This window comes from Seriola dumerili, unplaced genomic scaffold (genome assembly GCF_002260705.1).
Source record: "Seriola dumerili isolate Sdu_G_001 unplaced genomic scaffold, Sdu_1.0 BDQW01000291.1, whole genome shotgun sequence".
Lineage (NCBI taxonomy): Eukaryota > Metazoa > Chordata > Actinopteri > Carangiformes > Carangidae > Seriola > Seriola dumerili.
The window spans coordinates 6,055,306-6,078,933 of NW_019174546.1; the positions used below are offsets into that span (position 1 = coordinate 6,055,306).

General features: G+C 35.1%; 1 protein-coding gene across 1 annotated transcript; it reads left to right on the forward strand.

The window, feature by feature from the left end:
• The first annotated feature begins 1,355 nt into the window (after positions 1-1,355).
• Positions 1,356-17,539, forward strand: pcmtd1 (protein-L-isoaspartate (D-aspartate) O-methyltransferase domain containing 1). Its single transcript, XM_022758157.1, has 6 exons — positions 1,356-1,549; positions 10,133-10,597; positions 11,012-11,114; positions 11,809-11,980; positions 14,265-14,388; positions 14,761-17,539. The coding sequence occupies exons 2-6, from the start codon at positions 10,291-10,293 to the stop codon at positions 15,132-15,134; spliced, it is 1,080 nt and encodes a 359-aa protein (XP_022613878.1). The 5' UTR covers positions 1,356-1,549; positions 10,133-10,290; the 3' UTR covers positions 15,135-17,539.
• Positions 17,540-23,628: the final 6,089 nt, after the last annotated feature.

The window sequence follows — 23,628 nt, forward strand, 5'->3', positions numbered from 1 at the left end:
TTCAGGATCCAACTACAGATCAAAGTTAGGCCTTTTCTTAAGGGAACTGTGCGAGGTTACGAGGTGGGAGAAGCTTTCAAGCATCACTTGAATTGGATATTCTCTTTTTAAAGGCAATGAAAATGAGCCACACTATTATCATAGCCATATTAGTCCTTTTTTCATATGTTTTTCTAGGTAAAATTTAATCAGTGCTTAGGACATTCATCAGTTGAGCTGCCAGTAACCAGTTTAGATAGATAGATACATTGATAGAGGGCAACATTAGATATGATTTAACTTCAAAAAGATGAAAAAACATAAGTGTGGTTTGACTTTTTTGGATTGTTTGAGCGGTAAATAAATTTAAAAACAAACTGTGGTGAAAGTAATGCTCGGTTTACTGTCATTTTTTCTAAAAGCTTACAACATCTGTTCTCTGTAGCCTACAGGACTAATCCAGGATGCAACAAAAGGGGGCATTGTTGGATCTGTAAACTTTTAAATAACTTTCATTAGTCAGTTTGGAAACCTATCAACATGTGTTCTCTGTAACTGGTGTGATTTTCTCTGTAGTGAAGTACATCACTCCTGACTCCAAAAAGTACCCAGAACTACCCAGAACTGCTTCAGTAAAAAGAGCCTTGGTGCTGTGTACTGTGTTGGCATTGATATTGTACAAAGATGATGAGATTAAAAAAACAGTGGTTAAATATAAAGATGAGTAGAGCTAATAGTAACTGAGCAACATAAACTGATGTACTTCAACATCATCAAAGTCAAAGTACTGACTGAGATTTTCTCACAAAAGCTACTGTTGCCACCTTTGATATTGTAACTGATATAGATTGTGGTGATAAAAGTAGCCTACTCATACAAATACAGCATTCTAGTTGGTTAAGTCAAACGGTAGGTAACCACTGGTTTAATCTTTGAAATGTATATTTAATGTAAAATCTGTAGCTTGTAACTATAGCTGACCAACAATCTAAAACCCAAAGATATTTAGTTTACTATCATATCTGATAAAGAAAAGATGAAAATATTCACAACTGATTAACTGGAACCTGCAAATGTTGGCATTTTTGCTTTAAAAAAAAAGAAAAGATTATTCAAATAGCTGCTGATTAATTTTTTTCTTTATCTAATCAATTAATCAACTTATTGATGCATGATTGATAAACAAATTAGAAACTTAACTGTGACAGTAAAACACAGAACTTCAAAAAGTAGATAGATAGATAGATAGATAGATAGATAGATAGATAGATAGATAGATAGATAGATAGATAGATGTGAAGCAACAGTGCTTCCCTCTATCGACAACATTTTAAAACCACGTGACCTGTGTTTACATCCTCTCCTCAGCTGTTTCTTTCTTCATCCGCTTCGACACAGCGGCTCGTCCTTACTACTTTACCTTACCTTACCAAACCAACCAGCTGGTTAGCTCAGTTAACTAGTTCTCAGCCTCTACAGGAGGCATTTCACGTCTCAAAGTTACTGTCACTGACCGTCGCATTGCACAGTGCGTCCAGTTACAAGGAGTGAGTTAATGCGACACTGCATTGTGAGTATTTTTAATTTCTTTTCAGCTAACTGCAGTTTATGTGCGAGTTAGCCGGTGTGCATCGTCGGTTGCCTCTCTGTGTGATAGTTTTGATAGTTTTATATTAATGTGACAAAACAGAGTAGGTGTGTTGCGTGTTTTCTGGCTGTATAACGGCAGGGTGAAGAGGCGAGCTTACCTAACCTGCTTTGTCTCTGTTTTGATGATGGCGCACTCAGGCCCACTAAAGCTAGCGTTAGCCAGGTTAACTTTAGCTCAGATGCCAGTAGTCCGACAAAACACGGAAGGCTTGAATGCTTAACTCTCAATTTAAACCCAGCAATTCACTGCCACTGTGACCTACGTTTGCAAAATGCACACACATTTTTTGTGCACCTTGTCTTTCATTTTGATGCGTGTGTACGTGTGTTTGTGTTTGTGTGCAGGCTGCTCAAGCAGAGACTTTAGTTACATCAGGCGGAAGAGGCAGCGAGAAATCAACGTCATCATTGTTTTTTGTTTTTGTGTTTTGTTTTGTTGCGATTTCTCCTCGACTGTTTCTCAAAACCTGCAGGGGTGATATTCAGCCTCTTCTTGACAAACCAGTTTAGCTAGTTGCTGCTAAAGATTGAGGTTAATCGCACTGCAGAGAGCTGGACGGCAACTGCGTTTTGGTTGTGAACAAAAGCTGCATGAAAACACAAACGCACAGACACACAACCTCTCTCAGTGTTTGTCATCTTGTGTAATGAGTGCTTGACGGGCCGTGTGTTTCTCACAGATGTGAACGGGCAGGATTAAGAAACAGCCATGATTATTAACGCTTGACAACATTTCATGAAAACGCTGTTGTTGTTTTGCTCCATCGTCACACGCAGTGCGAGGAAAGTGTCCGGCCCTCTGATTGGCTGACAGGCTGCCGTCTGTGTGGCAACTGCAGCACGTGACCAGGTACGGAGCTGATTGGCTTCATCAGGTGTCAATTCTGGGGAACTTAGGAACATCTGTGAGTGACCAGAAAAATAGAAACGCCTGTATGATGTGGAGCAACATCCTTGGAGGAAGTACCACCTTACTTTATCCGTTTCTTTAAGTTTCTGAAGGTGTTCCTAATATTTTGGTGCAGTTAGGTTGGTTACATAGCATTTAATTAAATCCAAATCCACTTGCCAAATCCAAATGATTCTGTTTCATGAGGTTGAGCTTTTGTCATTTGCAAGTGATTTAGAAAATAACTAAAACTCAAAGATTCAGTTTGGATCTGTTGTTGGGCTAGAAGTTTTTAATGATAGCTACTAAAATAATTAACATCAACATTGATTAAGCTAGCCTAATTGATTGTTCGAACATACTGACTTTTACACCCCATTTTTCACAAACTACTTGATCCAACTAATAGAGGTTCTGATTTTCAACTATGAGGTTAATGAACTCAAACTATTGGTTTGATATGCATACAAAGTTTAACCTACTCTCCTGGAGTTAAAGCTACAGTATGTAATTTTTTTTCCTGATAGTTTTTTTTGTTGTTGTTGAAATATGCATTAAAACATATGTTAATGTGGAGAGGTGCTGTCAAAAGCTTCTGTGACCCAGACTCATTGAACAGCCTGGCAGCAGTGAGGAGGTATTCCCTTCTAAGTTTCTGAGCGACCCTCTTGCTTCTAACCAATCAGAGAAGGCTAAAGTCATAAGTGGGAACTGTGCATGATTGCACTTCTCCCTATTACTTCTCGGCTCACGCTAAGACTTAAAGTTAGTATGAGCTACTGTAAGATGTTGCTGTGGCTGACTCGCAGGCTAACAAACTCTCAATTCTGCACTAGTGTACACAAGGATGTTGGAGCAATAAATTATTATTCTCAGTTGATTAATCTGCTGATTATTTTCTCGTTTGGTCTATAAATTGTATCAAAATAGTGAAAAATGTCCATCACAATGTCCTAAATCCCAATCAATTGTCCAAAACTCAACAATATTCAGTTTACTGTCACAGGAGACGAAACAAAATCGGCAGATCCTCACAACTGAGAATCTGAAATAATTTCTGAACCATCTACATCATGGCAATTCCTAACTTGAGCTGGAATTTACAAGTATCAAATAAACCAATTGTTTTTGCAAATAATAATTATGTCTAAATGTTAGACAAAAGTAGAAAATACCAATTATCATTTCATAGGGCCCAGGATGGTGTTTTGTCCTACTATCCATGTATATGACAAAGAAAAGCAGAATATATACACATTAAGGAAGTTTGTTTTTTAAATGATTACTTCATTATCAAAATGGTTGCCAATTAATTTTCTATAGATCAACTAATTAATAAATCCACTATTAGTTTAGCTGAATGAACACCTGTGACCCAGTGTTGATAGCAGTTCACAACACTTAAAGTGTGTTGCCTTGCTGGCAGCGCTGTGATGCTGACATTCTCATCACACATCAGATAAAATAATAGATGGATAAATTGTTTACCGTTTTAAAGATGTGCTCAGATCAAAAGTGACAGTGTAGAAAGTCAATAGTGAGATACAGTTTCAAGTTTATCAATGTGCCACAAACTGAGGGAAGGACACAGCTACTTGAGTTTAATTAAATTGAGATAAAATTACAATCATATCCCGAAACTGTAAGACTCCTCCTCTTGAATACACAGAGACAGCAGGAGTAAAATTAAGAGGAGCCAGAGAAGAATAAGAGACACAACTGGAGTTGTGGTGCCTGTTCCTGTTGTCAGCCTGGCACGACAAAGGCCTTAACTGTCACATCTCTTGGCTGTTTCTGGCTAATTAACACAGAGTCTGGTGGTCACATTTGCATAAATAAAGAGTAAGGCAAATACACTTTTAATTAAGTCTGAAGGCACCAAAAGATCATTAGTACTTGCTTGAGGATGGAGTCAGATGAAAAGCCTTATTATTGCCTAAATCAGGAGGGTTTATCCCCTGCTGAGCATGAAAATGTTCAGATGTTTGCATGATGGTCCTGAGGAAGATGCTAAAATAAGGTTAATTATGGTGAGTGACTCAGTAAACTGTATCCTGTGTAGTTGTGGAAATGACAGAATAAGTCTTGATGTGATACCTCAACTAACATTGTCCAAAACGGCATAACTGGAGAGGAAGACACATCACTGGAAATGGGAAAATATTTTTTTAATAGAAATTGATCTTGTGTAATGTATTAAAAACACACAACAACATGCAGGCTGTGCCAAATAAAAAAATCACCAAAAAAAAAATCAGAGGTTATGCCTCATATTTATTCATATCAGAACATACTTTCTACTGTTGTATCAGAAGACAATACATTGCTTGTTTTTTCCCTCTTACCTCTAAACTATTAATACAGTTGAACTGGGAAAATGTCCAAGGTCATGGGGGTCAAAACTATTAAATGGCTTCTTCCTTTTTGGCAGTATAAACTTGCTACAGTGAATATGTAATAAAAGATTATGTGTAAAAGGTTTGCCTTGTTTAGGTCAGTAGGTCAACAAAATCTAGAAGATACCTCCCCTGGGGAGCATGAATGTAAGCAGACAGCTTTATAGTGTTCCACATAAACAGATGTTTATGTAAAATTGGACATTTTACCATAAATGTGATACTATAGGAAAAGTCGGGCGGGGCCAATATCATAGGACAGGTGGAAAATTTGAACCTGTGGTGGCACAAGCCTCATCAACCAGATGAGGCAATCATCAAATTCATTAGCACTAATAGACTAACTGACTGACTAACATTGCTATACCTAGAGCCATGCTGTCACTGTGGCTATAAATTAGCATGAGCTTCACAAAGGTAATATTTATTACAGGATGGTTGTGTTGAAATGAATTGCAGTCTGCAGGTGCTTTATGATTTTCATTTCACTCAGTCTGGAGAGGAATGCAGCACAATACCTTTTAGTCACAGTTTTCACACAGAGAAATATTCTGGTATACATGACTTTAATAACATATTCCTCTCAGGTAACATGAGCACTTCTATGAAATTTGCATTTGTAGAACAGACTGTGTTTGCACATGTTGTATTAATAATACATTTGGCTTCACAGACAAATTTGTAGCAGAATTTGTTTCCCAAACAGCCAGATCTAATTAATGAAACCTTTTCAAATATTCGGTTTTCTTTCTTCTTTTATCTAGTATTTTAGGCCATGTTCACCAAAAGGAAAAAAGAAAAAAGCCATCCTTTAATGGGGTGTGTGTATTTGTGGGGACATGTTGTTTCATATACCAGTGAGACACTGGGAGTCCAGTTGGCAGAATGGATTTATGTGTTTAAAAGTTTATTAGATGTCAAAACTCAGCACATCGGTTTGTTATACTCACAGACAGGATTTTACAACACTGGAACGTTACAATTGTAGCAGTTGTGTTATCTGTTGTCCCAACAATCTCGTCAGCAGCCAAACCAGATTCAACTTTTTTGCCGGACAACACAGCACTTTTTTGGATGGACCTTTCCTTTGGCCCCCTCACTTCCACGATAAATGAATGAGAGGAGCTATGTTTTTCCACGCAGAGTGAGTGTCAGTGTGAATGCAGCCTTATCCTCCAATGTGAACACATGTTCACATTTTTTTGCTGCAAGGAAAATAGAACAAAACATTCACACACCAGCCTCAAGAAATGTAAATTGACAAACAGGATTTGTGTATGCAATTTTATTGCATTATTAATTTCATTAATCACAAATACGCTCAGTGATCACTTTATTAGGTACACCTGTACAATCTAGCACAAATCAATACAATAGCCTACCTGTGTCTTAAATTCTAGGTTTCTAGCTGATGTTGCTGGAAATGTTTAAAGTCACTTATGTGTTTATTACTGAAGTCAAAGTTAAAGCTGGTGCTGAAGTGGACTGCATCATATTGAGACGCATTTCTAATTTTTTGTTCTTACATACATGAGTGGGGCAGAATATTAGAAACACATCTGAAAATAATGCATTCCAGTACAACAACACAATCTATCACGCTATCACAAACTAAGTTCTTAATTCTAAAAACAATATAATTAAATCAAAACTACATCGTAAAACTAGATTTGATGGCAGAGCTGTTGTATTGGATTGCATTACACTGTAGTGGCCACTGAATGTTTATTTCTCACAGTTATTGTAGCTTGAAACCAGTCAGTGATTACAAATGCTTGAATCTGCCAAATTAATTCGGTGTACCCTTGATAGAAAAAGTGAGGACTGTGCCTGTAAAGTTATTGTGAGCTTTATTCCTGCACGTGTGATTACTTTCTACTAATGCACATTATATAGGAGAAGTGCTCTGGTGTTTTCCAAATAGGTATGAGTATAATTCTCTTTCTTCTGGCAGAGCTGCAAATAGTCTGATAAAATGTCTGAAGTGTGCACAGTAAATGCTGGTAGCCATGAAGATTATCAGTTTACCTCACACACTGTCTGTTGATCAGCGGCGTGCATGTCTTGGGTGTGCTGCCTAGACAGGCCTTTGGTATTTAGTTACAGCACTAGAGCTGATCTTGGGTTCTTGGGTGTTGCCGGAGGATCTGTTATAGGTTTCCTCATCCTGCTTGGTTCAGTGAGGTGTCCATAAACGGGTCACGGCAGCCCGTCATGAGTTGAAATGGCATCCATGCACTTTCCATATACCCCAGGGGTCATCCTAGGCCTTCCTGTGTGTGTTTACCAGTGGATTCCTGTTTTCAACATTTTTTTCTATTAAGGCTAGCTTTACTTCAGCAACAAATGTTATTACCAAGCTGGCCTTTCTTGATTTGTCTTAAAGGGGTGGATGAATAATGACCTGCTTCAAGACTGGGTTATCATTGGTAAGACTGCACAGCATTTACCAAAAGCAATTTGCCTATAGAATACCTCCCCTGACCCATTTTCCTGGATTTGCTTTCAACTGCAGGCAAGTCAAAGGACTATGCATTGCAGAGAGGAAGAGGGAAAAAATGGGATAAAAAAAATACACTGCTGTACAATCAGTGATGGTGAGCGAATCAATGACTCTTTTGCCTGCAAGAAAGAGCCAATGGAAAATTACCTTACCAGGCCTCCCACTACAAAGTCACCTCTGAATTTAATCTTTATTAGCTGAGTCAGATGTGGAGATGCTGAGAAGGCAGAGAGCGATTTCAAGACTTGTCTCCCTCGGCTTCAGTATACCCATTCACCCTGTGGCAGTGTGGGATATTTTTGTTAGCAAAGTTTTCATAAAATGTTTAAATACGTCTTTGTTGTTATAATGTGGTACTTTTATAAGGAAGTATTACATAGTAAAGGCAGTAGCTCAGTATTTCTAATCTAAGTAACTTTCAAAGCACCAGAGATCAGTGCATATTTTTGCAAAGACCCACCCCTATAGCAGTGATTTCCAACCTTTTTGGCTTGTGAGCTTCTAAAAAGAAACTGCCTTCTTTTATTGTGACCCCTCATCACAGGTTATGGCCTTAGTTTGGACATGAGCAGGTCAACCAAAGAGTTGTTTGATCTTCTCAGACTGTTTCATTTGAAGAGTTTTTAGAGGCCTGATGTGCAGAAAGTATTCAGTACAGTAAAAAGTCTGAAGCTAACTTTGTTTCACCTCCAACTTTCTCTTTGTACATTAATTCTCTGTTTCAGTACAGCAGGTAAGATATATATTATAAAAGAATAAAACAATGTTTTCATCAAGAGTATGGCCCCTGTGTGTGGTTGGATTTTTAAAGACATACATGTTATGTGATAGGTAGGTCCCTCCTTCGCAAAGGTTATAATGTTCTTAGGAGGAAACACTGAACTTTAGTTGGGTGTCCTACCTCAGAAAATGGGACTCCACACTGTGGAATTTATTTCCAGTTAATACGCTGACAAATCTGATTTGTGTATCAACACGAAAGCTTCATCAGAACGTGATTATTATGGGTTTAATGTTCTGTGAGGAGAGTTTCTCATATCAGAAACTCATTATATCAGCGAAGAAAGACTAAATATTTGAGACAACTCTTGGTAAGACGCAGTGGAGTTCATTGGTGAAGAATCAACATCTTTTGAAATGATTTCAACAAAATACGAACTTAACAAATGTAATGATAGTTGGATTTATTGCAGCGCTGTTGTATTAGACTGTGTTCATTTTAGCCAGAGTATACCGTGACACAAAATAAATTTCCTTACCATCAGAAATTTTGCCCTGATAGTGTTGGTAATGTCCTGTCTGGTTGTTTTATCCGTCAACGTTTTCTCACTAGATTTTCGATGAATTTTACCATATCACAATACACTGTATATCGATACTCTAAAATAAAAGTTCCAGGTGCCACGATAGATGATTTTATCCATATTTCAATACCCAGCCCTAACGTCAGCTTTATATTACAAAACCCTACCCTTACCCTCTGGACATAGCAGACACAACTGATGTAACAACTGTGACACTTGGGCAGACAGTGTCAGCCTTACATCAGGTTTTGGTTGTGACTGTCTGAAGCAGTCAGTGAATTCAGTCTATTAATAATAGACTACTAATAAAACATATATGAGCTGCAGCTATTTGTTATTTATTGTTATAATATATTATTATTATTTACCTGTCTTTTAAAAAAATTTACTATAAAATGTTAGGAAATTGTTAGAAAAAGTCCATCACAATTTCACGGGGCCCAGAATGACGCATTTGAGGCGCTTTTTTTTTTTTCGGCCAACACTGTAAATACTACAGATATTCAGTCAATGTCATAGGGGGCAAATGTTTACGTTTGAGGAGCTGGAACCTGTGAATTCTTGGCATTTTCTTGGTAAAAAAAAAAAACATTTAACTGACTTGAAACAATTAATAAATAGTATCAAAATGCAGGTTAATTCTCTCTCAGCTCTTAAAAACAAAACATATTCAGCACATTACACTGCATGCAGAACATTTGTTAGCACTGGAGATAGTGTAACTCATAAAAATAGTTCATATTTGAGTTTGTGTGACCTTATTAATGTGACGAAATAGAGCCTTTTCACGGCAGATATTTTGACATGTCATTGCAGGAAAATCACAGGTGTAACTATAATTATGTTAATGACCCAGTGAGTCAGCATGTGTAATACTGGACCCCTGGAACCTGCATATCTCCATACAGTGCAGACATAATTAGGGATATTAAGCACACTTGTGCTTTTCTTGGTATCACACAACAGAGTCAATGCACTGGAGAAAAAAAAATGATGAGGTCTGCAAAATACAAATTTATTGAGGCCACGGACAATATTATAAAGTTAAAATGCCTTGTTGTTGTATCATTGGATTGTTTTCAAACATGACAGTTTGATGAATACATTGTCAACATTTATATAAATACAACTAAATTATTTAATTTGGCATATTGCAAATGCATTTGACAACTTAAACTTTAGCCTGAGGGGGATTAATTAAGAGAACACTATTGTAGCATAATATGTCATTGATTGAGTCTGTTTCTCTCAGAGTTGTTAATTTTTCATCAAAAGACGATCCCACTTGTGGGAGACTATTAATAAATCTTTACTTTTATCAGCATCTTAAATCTGCACTTGTAGGATTTAAGCAGACACAGTATTATTTAGCAAGTGTATCGCTATAACATGTTATTATAATTTTTCTCAGGTCATTTGCTGCCTGGACATGTCTGTTGTGTGAACTGACACTCGAGGAGTCACAGCGGCGGGATCCTTCAGCCAGCCGTTCATCTTCATGCCACTGTGAGGACGAATCACTCATCCTGAGTACGACTTCGCCCCTTGTGTTTCTCTTCTCTTTTTGCCATGGGGGGAGCCGTGAGTGCCGGGGAGGACAATGATGATCTCATTGATAATCTGAAAGAAGCTCAGTATATTCGCACAGAAAAAGTTGAACAGGCTTTTCGGGCCATAGACCGTGGTGACTACTATCTGGACGGCTACCGGGACAGTGCCTACAAAGACTTGGCGTGGAAGCATGGCAACATACACCTGTCTGCTCCATGCATATACTCTGAGGTGATGGAGGCCCTCAAACTGCAGCCAGGACTTTCTTTCCTCAATCTGGGCAGTGGGACCGGCTACCTGAGCACAATGGTTGGCCTTATCATAGGTAAGCATAGTGTACCTTTTTTTCCACAGCTTTTTTTTTTTTTTCATATATGGGATATGCTCAGACTAGGAACTAGTATCATAGTAGTGAAAGTTACCCATCACAATTTCCTAAAACCCAAGGGACTGTCCACAAATTGCTTGTCCAAAACCCGAATATATTCAGTTCACTATCACATAAAACATACAAAAGCAGTAAATCTTCTGGAGTCATAATGTTTAGCATTTTTACTATAAAAAAAAAAAGACTTAAAATTTAATATAACAATAGCTGCTAATTAATATTCTGGCCGTCAGTAAAACAATTAATTGTTTCAGCTCTACATCATACGATAATAGGTAGTGAGTAATGCTGTGTTATGCTTTTTTTTAAAGAAAATAATTTGTTTGTTTTTTTGTTTTTTTTTGTTCAAAGGGCCGTTTGGAGTGAACCATGGAGTTGAGCTCCATAAGGATGTGGTTGAATATGCCAGAGAGAAACTGGATGATTTCATAAAGAATAGTGACAGCTTTGATAAGTGAGTACATGCTCTGGGACATTCACTTTCATGAGAGTTAGATGAAAAGATACAAGTAAAGGTGGAGAAACTAGAACCTGTGGTGTGAATACATCTATTTCTTGTTAAAGGAATAGCTCGACATTTTGGATATCACATTTGCTCGCTGTTTTGCCAAGAGTTAGAAGAAGGTCCATTCACATATTTGACCATTAAATGAAAGGCTACTGCCAGCAGCAGGTTAGCTTAGTTTACCACCAGGACTGGACACAGAAGGAAACAGCTAGCCTGACTCTGCCCTTAATCTGTACCAAATCAAAATTTAACAGCACAGATTTTGTACAGGTTAAACAGGCAAGTCATATCTTGTTAATTATTGAGCTTTAAAAGTGCCGTTTAGCAGATTTTTTTTTTCACAATTAACCTTCAGCAAGAAAATGAATAAGCATATTTCCCAAAATTCCAAACTTTTCCTTCAACAAGAAGTGGATGTATTCAAACCTCAGCACTAGTAACAGTTTTGCTGCTTTGCACCTCAAGACTTTGTCTTGCAAATTAAATGCATTCAAATCTCTCCAGTTCTACTCAATTTATTTGCATTATTCTGTCACAGCTTAAAAATGTGATGATGAGCCTGAAAGAAAGAAAGAAAAATGTGTTTTCCGTGGTTGTTTATTGTATTTTATTCACTGTACTTGTTATTATTTTTTCACAGGTTTGAGTTCTGTGAACCCATCTTTGTTGTGGGGAATTGCCTTGAAATCTCAACAGACAGTCATCAATACGACCGCATTTATTGTGGCGCCGGGGTGCAGAAGGACCATGAAAATTACATGAAAGTACTGCTCAAAATTGGAGGCATTCTGGTGATGCCTATAGAAGATCAGGTAAGTGCCAAGCCACCTGAATGATAAAGAACCAACACATCCTGATTGCTGTTCAAAATGCTAACACATGAGGGAAAACAAGGTAAAATAGCTTTGACCTACAAGACTGGTTATGCAACTTTCACATGCATTATTGAGCCACAACTGTCCCTGAATTTGAGCAGCTGTGTAAGGAGCACAGGCAGGGCTGTATAAGTACATATTTTATTAAAATGGTGAATTTATGGTGGATGGTGAGTGTGGCCATGTAAGAGGGCATTCAAGATATTTTGGGATGTTTGTGGAGAAAATGGTTGGCAGGAACCTTTTCCAGTAAGCGGGTTAAAGAGCTTGACTGAGCCATGGTCAGCGATTTTGGGCAATTTAAGGTATTTCAAGGAAAAAGAAGCTGAAGATATCAATCCAATGTTATACTGTGTTTTTAAAGAAGGTGTTTGTTGTGGCTTTTCATCAGCACCAAGCTCATGTTCTCCCCTTCCATCTCCACCAGAGCTTTTTTTAAAATGACTCTCTGGAGTGGACCAATATGAAACATCACATTGCAGTACAGTGAAGGGGAGAACAGATCCTTTCGAAAATGCTAACGTACTGTGTGATTGATTATCTTCAAAGCTGGATGCTAGTGTGTAGAGGCAGCAATAAGATACAAGCTTTGTCATCTGTAACTCCCTCTGTTTTTTCTCTCATGTCCATATAACAAATTGTATGAAACAGACATCATTATTACCATACTGCTTCTTTATGTTTATGCTGGCAGATGTCCTCAAAAACATAAAACATAAGAGGTCTCCATGCATCTGCCCAGGAGCTACTGTTAACCTTAGCCAGCATGTCACATTTAATCAAAATACCATTGTACATATGCCCAGTTTGAGCAGAAAAATGTGAACACCTATATTGAGGCTATATTGAAAGAAAAAAGGGAGCAATTGCATAGAAATGGTTAGTGTTTCAGTGCAGAATTAAGTGCTCCCTGGGGGGAAAAGTACATTAAAGACGGCTATGAATGGATGAACCTTACTTCAAGGCAGTATCAGCTGGTATTAATGGCTCTGTGAGTGTGCCACTTGAATGCTTGAATTTTGATGATGTGTCAGGGAGGGGTGAACAATTTGAAATCCTGCATACTGTAACTGCAACAATTAGTCAATTAGTTAATTAGTCAATGGACAAAATTACTTGCTAACTTTTTTGATAAGTGATTAATCATTTACGGTCATTTTTCAAGAAAAAAAGACAACCATTTGAAGACATCACTTATCCCTGATAGTACTAGGCCAGTGTTAAAAATCAATCAGCAGAATATAATTTATTTAATGATAATATTACATTTTTACAGAGGACTTTAAAACTTTAAAGTCTCATCCCGTTAGATGAATATAAACTTCAAATTTTTTTCAAGAGATGTCTGTGATTGTTTCTGATGCTGTCTGTATGGGCTTGTGTGCATGTTTTGTCTTGTGATGTTTTTTATTTCTTCTGCTGAACTCAGGCCTAAAAAGAGATTTTAATCTCAATGAGACTAATAGATGAAACTTTGTATGATTTTTGCATCAGTGGAATAAAGTACTTTGATTTTTCAGGTAAAACCATCAACACATTTTCAATAGATTTTTTCCATGAATTGTATTATCTTGAAATATGGATTTCCCTTTGTTCACATACAAAGCAAGTGTAAAGAGAAAGTTAATGTTTGATGTGACTGCATATATGCAACTGTAAAGAAGGGTACATTTCTTCTCTAGGGGCATGGTTTACATTTCTCTGGTTACACAGTGTGCATAGATCTGCCCAACATTATGAATCTAGAGTAACATCTTTAGGTGTGTGAATGTTATTTAATAAGCAAATATTATGTTTATACAGAAATAATTGCTACTATGTTTTTGTTTACTGTCGACACCTGTAGAGAATCAAAATGCACCCTTGTGAGAATCATCTGTATTCAGGTGGCAAATTCACAAAAAAACACAAGAAGCAATAGCAGATGGTAAAAATATCCACACAGCTATACTGTAAATTCACCAGCATGTGTGCAAACATAGATACAGTAAAAAAAAATATATATATAAAAAATATATAAAAATATATATACTGTATATCTATATATATATATAAAGATATATATCTATATCCATATATATCTATATAGATATAGATATATATATATATGTTGAAGAAACTGTGGTGGTTGAGGAGCTTAGCCCTTGTTCCCTAAGGTTATACAGTATTTCATATTTTATAAGTGTTCAGTGTTGAGTTAAGGTTTTGTCTCTTTATGCAGCTGACCCAGATAACCAGGACTGGTCAGTGCACATGGGAGAGCAAAAACATCTTGGCGGTGTCCTTTGCCCCCTTGGTCCAGCAGAGCAGAGCTGATGGAGAGAAGCCTGACACTGTCCAGCTGCGTAAGTTACCCGGCCTCCACAAAGCACAAAACAACCAAAGCAAAACTCTTTGCGTCATTGTGCTTTATTCTGCCTTAACCGCCTTAAATTGTAAAGCAGGCAATCTTTTAAAGTTGGACAGTCCATTCAAAGCCTTGTGACCAGATGATTCCTAAAGCAATATCTGCCTTGACATATGAAGCTTGCCCTGCAGCTGCTTCATAGAGCCAGTTATTTCCTTTCCTTGATATACTGAGACACACTTTTCTCTTTGACAGCCTCACTTGTTTATGCTGACCTAGTTGAAGGACTGGTGCAGTTGTATGGATTATTCTTTTTTTTTTTTTGTTGAGCATTGCCCTGAAGGACTGTGTCATCTCTGTTTGTCCTCAGCCCCAGTGACTGTCCGCAGCCTTCAGGATCTGTCTCGGATCTACATCCGCCGCACTCTCAGAAACCTGGCTAACGAGGACAGTCAGGGCAAGGGGATGGTGCAAAGAGTCCCCCAGAAGCGCAAACGCAGGCGCTGCCGGCGGCGCCGCATCAACACCTACGTTTTTGTAGGCAACCAGCTGATCCCCCAAATGGTGGAGAGCGAGGAGGAGGAGCACGCTGAGGAAGAACACAAGGAAGTGGAGGAGGAGGAGGAAAGAGACATTGGCGACATTGAAATCCTCAAGCAAGTGAACGTGTTGAGAGACCAAATAATGGCTTTGCCGCTGCCTGAGTCACTGAAAGCATATTTGCTGTATTACAGAGAGAAATGACTGATTCCCTCGATATCCATTCATCATGGGTGCGGCTCCTGCTGAAATGCTTTTCTTCACCCTTTTCAGTACAAATGTAGCATTATTTCCATTAAATCTTGATGGCGAAACTGTAATGGAAAGAGACGTCATAGATAATATTGGATAATAATGTTATGATTGTCATGACTTGTTAGTTTTTGTTGACTTTTTCTTTTGATTTGTATATCAAAAAAAAAAACAATGTAAAAAGTATTCTAAATGGAAATAGTTTCAGAAACCCGTTTTGAGATTCAGATTTTATCACAATATGTCAGGATTTCTGCAGAGGTGTGCAGATTAAAAATTGTATAAAAAAAGAAGGTTCTTACTATATTTGTTAAAATATGATCATGCTAAGATGAAGACTTTTATTGCACCTTTTTTAGAAGCTTTAACTTACTCTCAGTGTCTGGAGATTTAATGATGCTGAAAGGAGCAAAAGACACTGAAAGGCAAAAATGGTCACATCCTCCCACTTTGAGTTTCGAGAGCAAGATGTTCTTGCATAATCATGACTGGGTCATTACTCCTCTGGATATTTGGTTTTAGGTCAACGTGTTTTTACCTTCCTATTACAACAGAGCATTGAGAGACCAGATTGGTTCATAATTTTTTCTACAGGGCACCTTTTGATGTAACTTTTTCTACAGGGTGCTTACATACGTACTTGTGTTTTCTCACTTTGCATATGAGTAGCTGACATCCTACTTGACATGGTATTGTGTTGTAGGCCCTCTCCTTTCCATGGTTTTCTTTCCATTGTAAATGCAAATAATATATTAGTTTCAATAATCATATCAGAGGTTTAAAATAATGCTGAAACTGATGTCAGGTGTTTAAAAGGTTCACATTTTCAGCTTTTTTAGAGGGAGCTGGTAACGGGGAGATGTTAATGAGTACATGCATGAATTTACTGTATATGTCTTGGGTGTTCCTGACTTTGCTTCACATCTTATGATTGGTCACTGGAGGTGATGTCCCAAGTGATCTAGTTAGGAAATGTTTTGGCAAAAGGAAAAAAAGGATTTAAAGATGTTTAATCAATTAGATGGCCTTGAGACAAATCTCAAATTCTGTCTTTTTTTTTCTTTTTTTTAAATCGACACCAATGCAAAATCAGAATCTCTGAGGATTTTGAAGCCTTTTGTATTCTGGACTGTAGAAGTGTCCAGCAAAGCACCTTAATCTCTTAATCTGCAGTCCTCAAGTGAAAAAGAAAAAAAAGTGCCATTTTTGTGGCTTAATTTGTACCGTGGACTGAACTTACTGTAAATGTAAATCCTGTTTAATCAAAGTACAACTTGCTTGCAGAACTTCCCTGATAGTGATGGCTTTTAAGTGCCAACGTACCCCATCACATTAGGATTTCTGTGAGTTTTCTGGCACAGTAAATTTAACCCAAACAATGCTATATTTCTACAAAAACATTCCACAATGGAAAAAAAAAACAAAAAAGAAAACAGCACATCACTGATAGATGTCACACTATTTCTTTATGCTTTACCGTCACACACTTGGAAATTTCCTTCATTTTTCTTTGAATGCATAATTTAGTATTCCAAAAGCTGAGTTGAATGTTGTTGATATTAATTCTATTCAATATAAAAGTGATATATATGTATTGTTATCATATGATTCTGCCTACAGTTTTATTTGCATTTGGTTTGTTGTAGCGCCCTCTTGCTGTACTGTATCTTGACACTGGGAACTCTGTAGATCAAAACTCCACTGCTGTCCGTTAAATAGATAAGATATATTAGTGCTATAGGTCTTCATTTTGTTCTGGTGTATTGAAAAAATATTTTGTTTGAAAACAGGCTGATTATTCTATTAGTAGTTTTGTGTGTGAAGAGGTAACATTTATTGTTCTGTAAGGTTCTATTTTTCTTTTTTTTTTTTTTTTTTTTTACATTCATCAGAAAGCTTTGCAACTAAGCAATAATGGAATAATTTCCTATCTTATAATTACCAATACAAACATAGTCCCATTTGATTTGCGTAGTATCCATTAAAGTTCACATAACCAATTACAGGCATGCAACAGTTTATATACCATTATCTAAAATGTAATAGCTAATTAGAGAGCACATTAAGAATTGAAAGCAGGGGACCTACAACCTCGACTCTCAGGTCAAGCCTTGCACCAAAGTTAATGGGACTGCTGTGATTTCATTTAATTCGACTACAGAAATGGCACCCGGTAAAGTCATAACCAGTTCTGCTCTGTGCTTATATTAAGTTAATTTGTTGAGAGCCAAAACAGTCCGTTACTTCTTTTTTTTTTAATCAGGCCTCGGTTGATTTCTCATAGTGTGTGCAGTTCATTTTGAAAACGTGTTGTTTCTCCGTAAATGTTTGGCACAAAAATAAAGGTCACAACCACATCACGCCTCCTCTAATCATTGTAACTGCTCTTTTTGGGGTCCTATTATGTTGCTCGTTTTTTTGCCTGAGTATGTCCAACATGGTCAAGGAGTCAGATGAGTCATCGTGAAAAACAGATGTGGAGGAGAAACCGTAGTAAAGATGCCAATGTGATATCTACTGCTACTTTGACCTCAAATATTAGAGCAGAGTGAGGAATGAGGATGAAAGTCTCAGGCTCATACCTGGGATGCAATAAAACACACTCAGTTTTGGATGCTGCATTTGCTGTTTCATCAGATCCATGACAATTATTACTAGATTTAGAGTCAGGGTCATTCTGAGCATAATCAATAGATAAACTTCAATTACATCTCTTTGACTTTGTGCAGTGTAAACATGCACAGATGACAACCAGAAACGAGTAGACAGGCTTTTATCTGCAACAGAACCCAAGGGTTGTACGTGTGAAAAATCTATAATATCCCATTAACATTCAGTTAACATACTGTTTTCCACTTTTATTTCCTTTCAAGCAGCTTTAAGGTTCTTCAGATCAACTTATTCCAAAGTCAGAAAGTACTGTGTCCTGTATATTCTATATAGGGTGAAATAGTGGTTTCATGGCAATAGAAGCTATTGTGTAAAGCAAGATTTTCTTGCATTTATATGTTAAAAAAAATAATTTCATTTGGTTGAACATGATTTGAAACAGAGCCGGCCCTGAGCAGAATTTGATTTGGCCAAGGGCATAAGTTTTGTAATAGTGTAGTAAGGTGTAAAAACGTCATAATATATTAAGTCAAATAAAACATCATAGGATAGTATGAAAGACAAATTGACAATTGAACTAATGCACATGTCCTTGGACTGTGGGAGAAGAATGCAAACTCCACACAGTAAGGCACTAGGACTTGAGTTTAAACCCACAACCTTTTCACTGTGAGGCCAAAATTGTAACCATTGTAATACCAAGCAACCCCATAGTAACTTCAAAGTACACAAGGTCATACTATAGTATGGCATAAAAACGATATAGTATAGTAAGGCATAAAAACGTCAAAAAACATCTTAGTATATTATGGAATATTTCACAATAGGTCATAGCAGAGTAAAAAACAAAAAACCATAGTATAGTGAGGCATAAAAACACCATAGTATAGTAAAGCATAAGAACTCCATATTATAGTAAGGAATAAAAAAGTCATAGTATAGTAAGGCATTAAAATGCAAAAAAACGTCATCGTATAGTAAGGCATAAAAATGCAAAAAAACGTTGTAGTATAGTAAGGCATAAAAATGTCAAAATACGTCATACTATAATAAGGCATAAAAAAGGCAAAAAACGTCATCGTATAGTGAGGCATAAAAATGCAAAAAAAACGTTATAGTATAGTAAGGCATAAAAACGCCATATTATAGTAAGGCATAAAAACGTCATAGTGTAGTAAGGCATAAAAACGCCATATTATAGTAAGGCAAAAAAACATCATAGTATAGTAAGGCATAAAAATGGCAAAAATTGTCATAGTATAGTAAGGCAAAAAAATGAAAAAAACGTCATAGAATAGTAAGGCATAAAAATGCAAAAAAAAACGTTATAGTATATTAAGGGCATAAGAATGCAAAAAAAACGTTATAGTATAGTAAGGCATAAAAACGCCATATTATAGTAAGGCATAAAAACATCAGAGTATAGTAAGGCTTTAAAACATAATAGTATAGTAAGGCATAAAAATGTCATAGTATAGTAAGACTTTAAAACGTCATAGTATAGTAAGGCATAAAAATGCAAAAAAAACGTTATAGTACAGTAAGGCATAAAAATGCAAAAAAAAACATCATAGAATAGTAAGGCATAAAAATGCAAAAAGACGTCATATTATAGTAAGGCATAAAAATGTCATAGTATAGTAAGGCATAAAAATGCAAAAAACGTTATAGTATATTAAGGGCATAAAAATGCAAAAAAAAACGTTATAATATAGTAAGGCATAAAAACGCCATATTATAATAAGGCATAAAAACATCATAGTATAGTAAGGCATAAAAATGCAAAAAAAACATGATAGAATAGTAAGGCATAAAAACGCCATATTATAATAAGGCATAAAAACATCATAGTATAGTAAGGCATAAAAATGCAAAAAAAACATGATAGAATAGTAAGGCATAAAAACGCCATATTATAATAAGGCATAAAAACATCATAGTATAGTAAGGCATAAAAATGCAAAAAAAACATGATAGAATAGTAAGGCATAAAAACGCCATATTATAATAAGGCATAAAAACATCATAGTATAGTAAGGCATAAAAATGCAAAAAAAACATGATAGAATAGTAAGGCATAAAAACGCCATATTATAATAAGGCATAAAAACATCATAGTATAGTAAGGCATAAAAATGCAAAAAAAACATGATAGAATAGTAAGGCATAAAAACGCCATATTATAATAAGGCATAAAAACATCATAGTATAGTAAGGCATAAAAATGCAAAAAAAACATGATAGAATAGTAAGGCATAAAAACGCCATATTATAATAAGGCATAAAAACATCATAGTATAGTAAGGCATAAAAATGCAAAAAAAACATGATAGAATAGTAAGGCATAAAAACGCCATATTATAATAAGGCATAAAAACATCATAGTATAGTAAGGCATAAAAATGCAAAAAAAACATGATAGAATAGTAAGGCATAAAAACGCCATATTATAATAAGGCATAAAAACATCATAGTATAGTAAGGCATAAAAATGCAAAAAAAACATGATAGAATAGTAAGGCATAAAAACGCCATATTATAATAAGGCATAAAAACATCATAGTATAGTAAGGCATAAAAATGCAAAAAAAACATGATAGAATAGTAAGGCATAAAAACGCCATATTATAATAAGGCATAAAAACATCATAGTATAGTAAGGCATAAAAATGCAAAAAAAACATGATAGAATAGTAAGGCATAAAAACGCCATATTATAATAAGGCATAAAAACATCATAGTATAGTAAGGCATAAAAATGCAAAAAAAACATGATAGAATAGTAAGGCATAAAAACGCCATATTATAATAAGGCATAAAAACATCATAGTATAGTAAGGCATAAAAATGCAAAAAAAACATGATAGAATAGTAAGGCATAAAAACGCCATATTATAATAAGGCATAAAAACATCATAGTATAGTAAGGCATAAAAATGCAAAAAAAACATGATAGAATAGTAAGGCATAAAAACGCCATATTATAATAAGGCATAAAAACATCATAGTATAGTAAGGCATAAAAATGCAAAAAAAACATGATAGAATAGTAAGGCATAAAAACGCCATATTATAATAAGGCATAAAAACATCATAGTATAGTAAGGCATAAAAATGCAAAAAAAACATGATAGAATAGTAAGGCATAAAAACGCCATATTATAATAAGGCATAAAAACATCATAGTATAGTAAGGCATAAAAATGCAAAAAAAACATGATAGAATAGTAAGGCATAAAAACGCCATATTATAATAAGGCATAAAAACATCATAGTATAGTAAGGCATAAAAATGCAAAAAAAACATGATAGAATAGTAAGGCATAAAAACGCCATATTATAATAAGGCATAAAAACATCATAGTATAGTAAGGCATAAAAATGCAAAAAAAACATGATAGAATAGTAAGGCATAAAAACGCCATATTATAATAAGGCATAAAAACATCATAGTATAGTAAGGCATAAAAATGCAAAAAAAACATGATAGAATAGTAAGGCATAAAAACGCCATATTATAATAAGGCATAAAAACATCATAGTATAGTAAGGCATAAAAATGCAAAAAAAACATGATAGAATAGTAAGGCATAAAAACGCCATATTATAATAAGGCATAAAAACATCATAGTATAGTAAGGCATAAAAATGCAAAAAAAACATGATAGAATAGTAAGGCATAAAAACGCCATATTATAATAAGGCATAAAAACATCATAGTATAGTAAGGCATAAAAATGCAAAAAAAACATGATAGAATAGTAAGGCATAAAAACGCCATATTATAATAAGGCATAAAAACATCATAGTATAGTAAGGCATAAAAATGCAAAAAAAACATGATAGAATAGTAAGGCATAAAAACGCCATATTATAATAAGGCATAAAAACATCATAGTATAGTAAGGCATAAAAATGCAAAAAAAACATGATAGAATAGTAAGGCATAAAAACGCCATATTATAATAAGGCATAAAAACATCATAGTATAGTAAGGCATAAAAATGCAAAAAAAACATGATAGAATAGTAAGGCATAAAAACGCCATATTATAATAAGGCATAAAAACATCATAGTATAGTAAGGCATAAAAATGCAAAAAAAACATGATAGAATAGTAAGGCATAAAAACGCCATATTATAATAAGGCATAAAAACATCATAGTATAGTAAGGCATAAAAATGCAAAAAAAACATGATAGAATAGTAAGGCATAAAAACGCCATATTATAATAAGGCATAAAAACATCATAGTATAGTAAGGCATAAAAATGCAAAAAGACGTCATATTATAGTAAGGCATAAAAATGTCAAAAAATGTCATAGTATATTAAGGCATAAAAATACAAAAAAAACGTTATAGTATATGAAGGGCATAAAAATGCAAAAAAAAATGTTATAATATAGTAAGGCATAAAAACGCCATATTATAGTAAGGCATAAAAACGTCATAGTATAGTAAGGCTTTAAAATGCAAAATAATGTCATAGTACAGTAAGACACAAAAATGTCAAAATACGTCATAGTATAATAATGCATAAAAATGGCAAAAAACGTCATAGTATAGTAAGGCATAAACATTCAAAAAAACGTTATAGTGTAGTAAGGCATAAAAATGGCAAAAAACGTCATAGTATAGTAAGGCATAAAAACGTCATAGTATAGGAAGGCATAAAAATGCAAAAAAACGTTATAGTATAGTAAGGCATAAAAATGGCAAAAAACGTCATAGTATAGTAAGGCATAAAAACGTCATAGTATAGTGAGCCATTAAAATGCAAAAAAACGTCATAGTATAGTAAGGCATAAAAACGTCATAGTATAGTAAGGCACAAAAATGTCAAAATACGTCATAGTATAATAAGGCATAAAAATGGCAAAAAACGTCATAGTATAATAATGATCAGCATTGAAAAATGCAAAAAAAGCAAGTTATTAAGGTATATTAAGGGCAATAAAAATGCTAAAAAGAAAATGTGGATACCCGATATATAAGGCATAAAACGCCATATTATAATAGAGGCCCGCATATAAAATTATCATAGTAAATAAGGTAAGGCAACCAAAATGCAAAAATGATGTGATGTATAAGTAAAGAGCTTAAAAATGTCAAAATACGTCATAGTATAATAGAGGCATAAAAATGGCAAAAAAACGTGCATTAAGTAGTAATAGTAACGGGCATGAAAATATCAAAAAAAAACGTTTATAGTGTAGTAAGGCATAAAAATGGCAAAAAAAACCGTCAATACGTATAGTGAAGGCAATAAAACGTCATAGTATAGTAAGGCACAAAAATGTCAAAATACGTCATAGTATAATAAGGCATAAAAATGGCAAAAAAAACGTCATAGTATAAACTTAAGGCATCAAATAATGCAGAAAAAACGTTATATGTATATGTAGAGGCATAAAACGCATATTATACTAGCAAAACAATGAAAAACGCTTAAGGTAAGCAGTAAGTCATACATGGCTAAAAAACGCATAGATAATGAAGGCATAAAAACAGTCAATAGTATAGTAAGCGCCAAAAAATGGAAAAAATAGGTCATAGTATAGGTAAGTTTGATAAACGTCAATAAAGGAGCCAAAAATCGTGAAATACGTCATAGTATACAAATGGGCAAAAAGTATGCAAAAAGAAGGCATAACGTCATAGTGTAGTTAAGCATGAAATGCAAAAAAAACTTATAGTATAGTAAGGCATAAAAACGTCATATAGAATAGTACAGGCAAAAAATTAACATCATACGTATTAGTAAAGGCATAAAAAAATGGCAAAAAACGTCATAAGTATACATTAAGTGGCATAAAAATGCAAAACACGTTATAT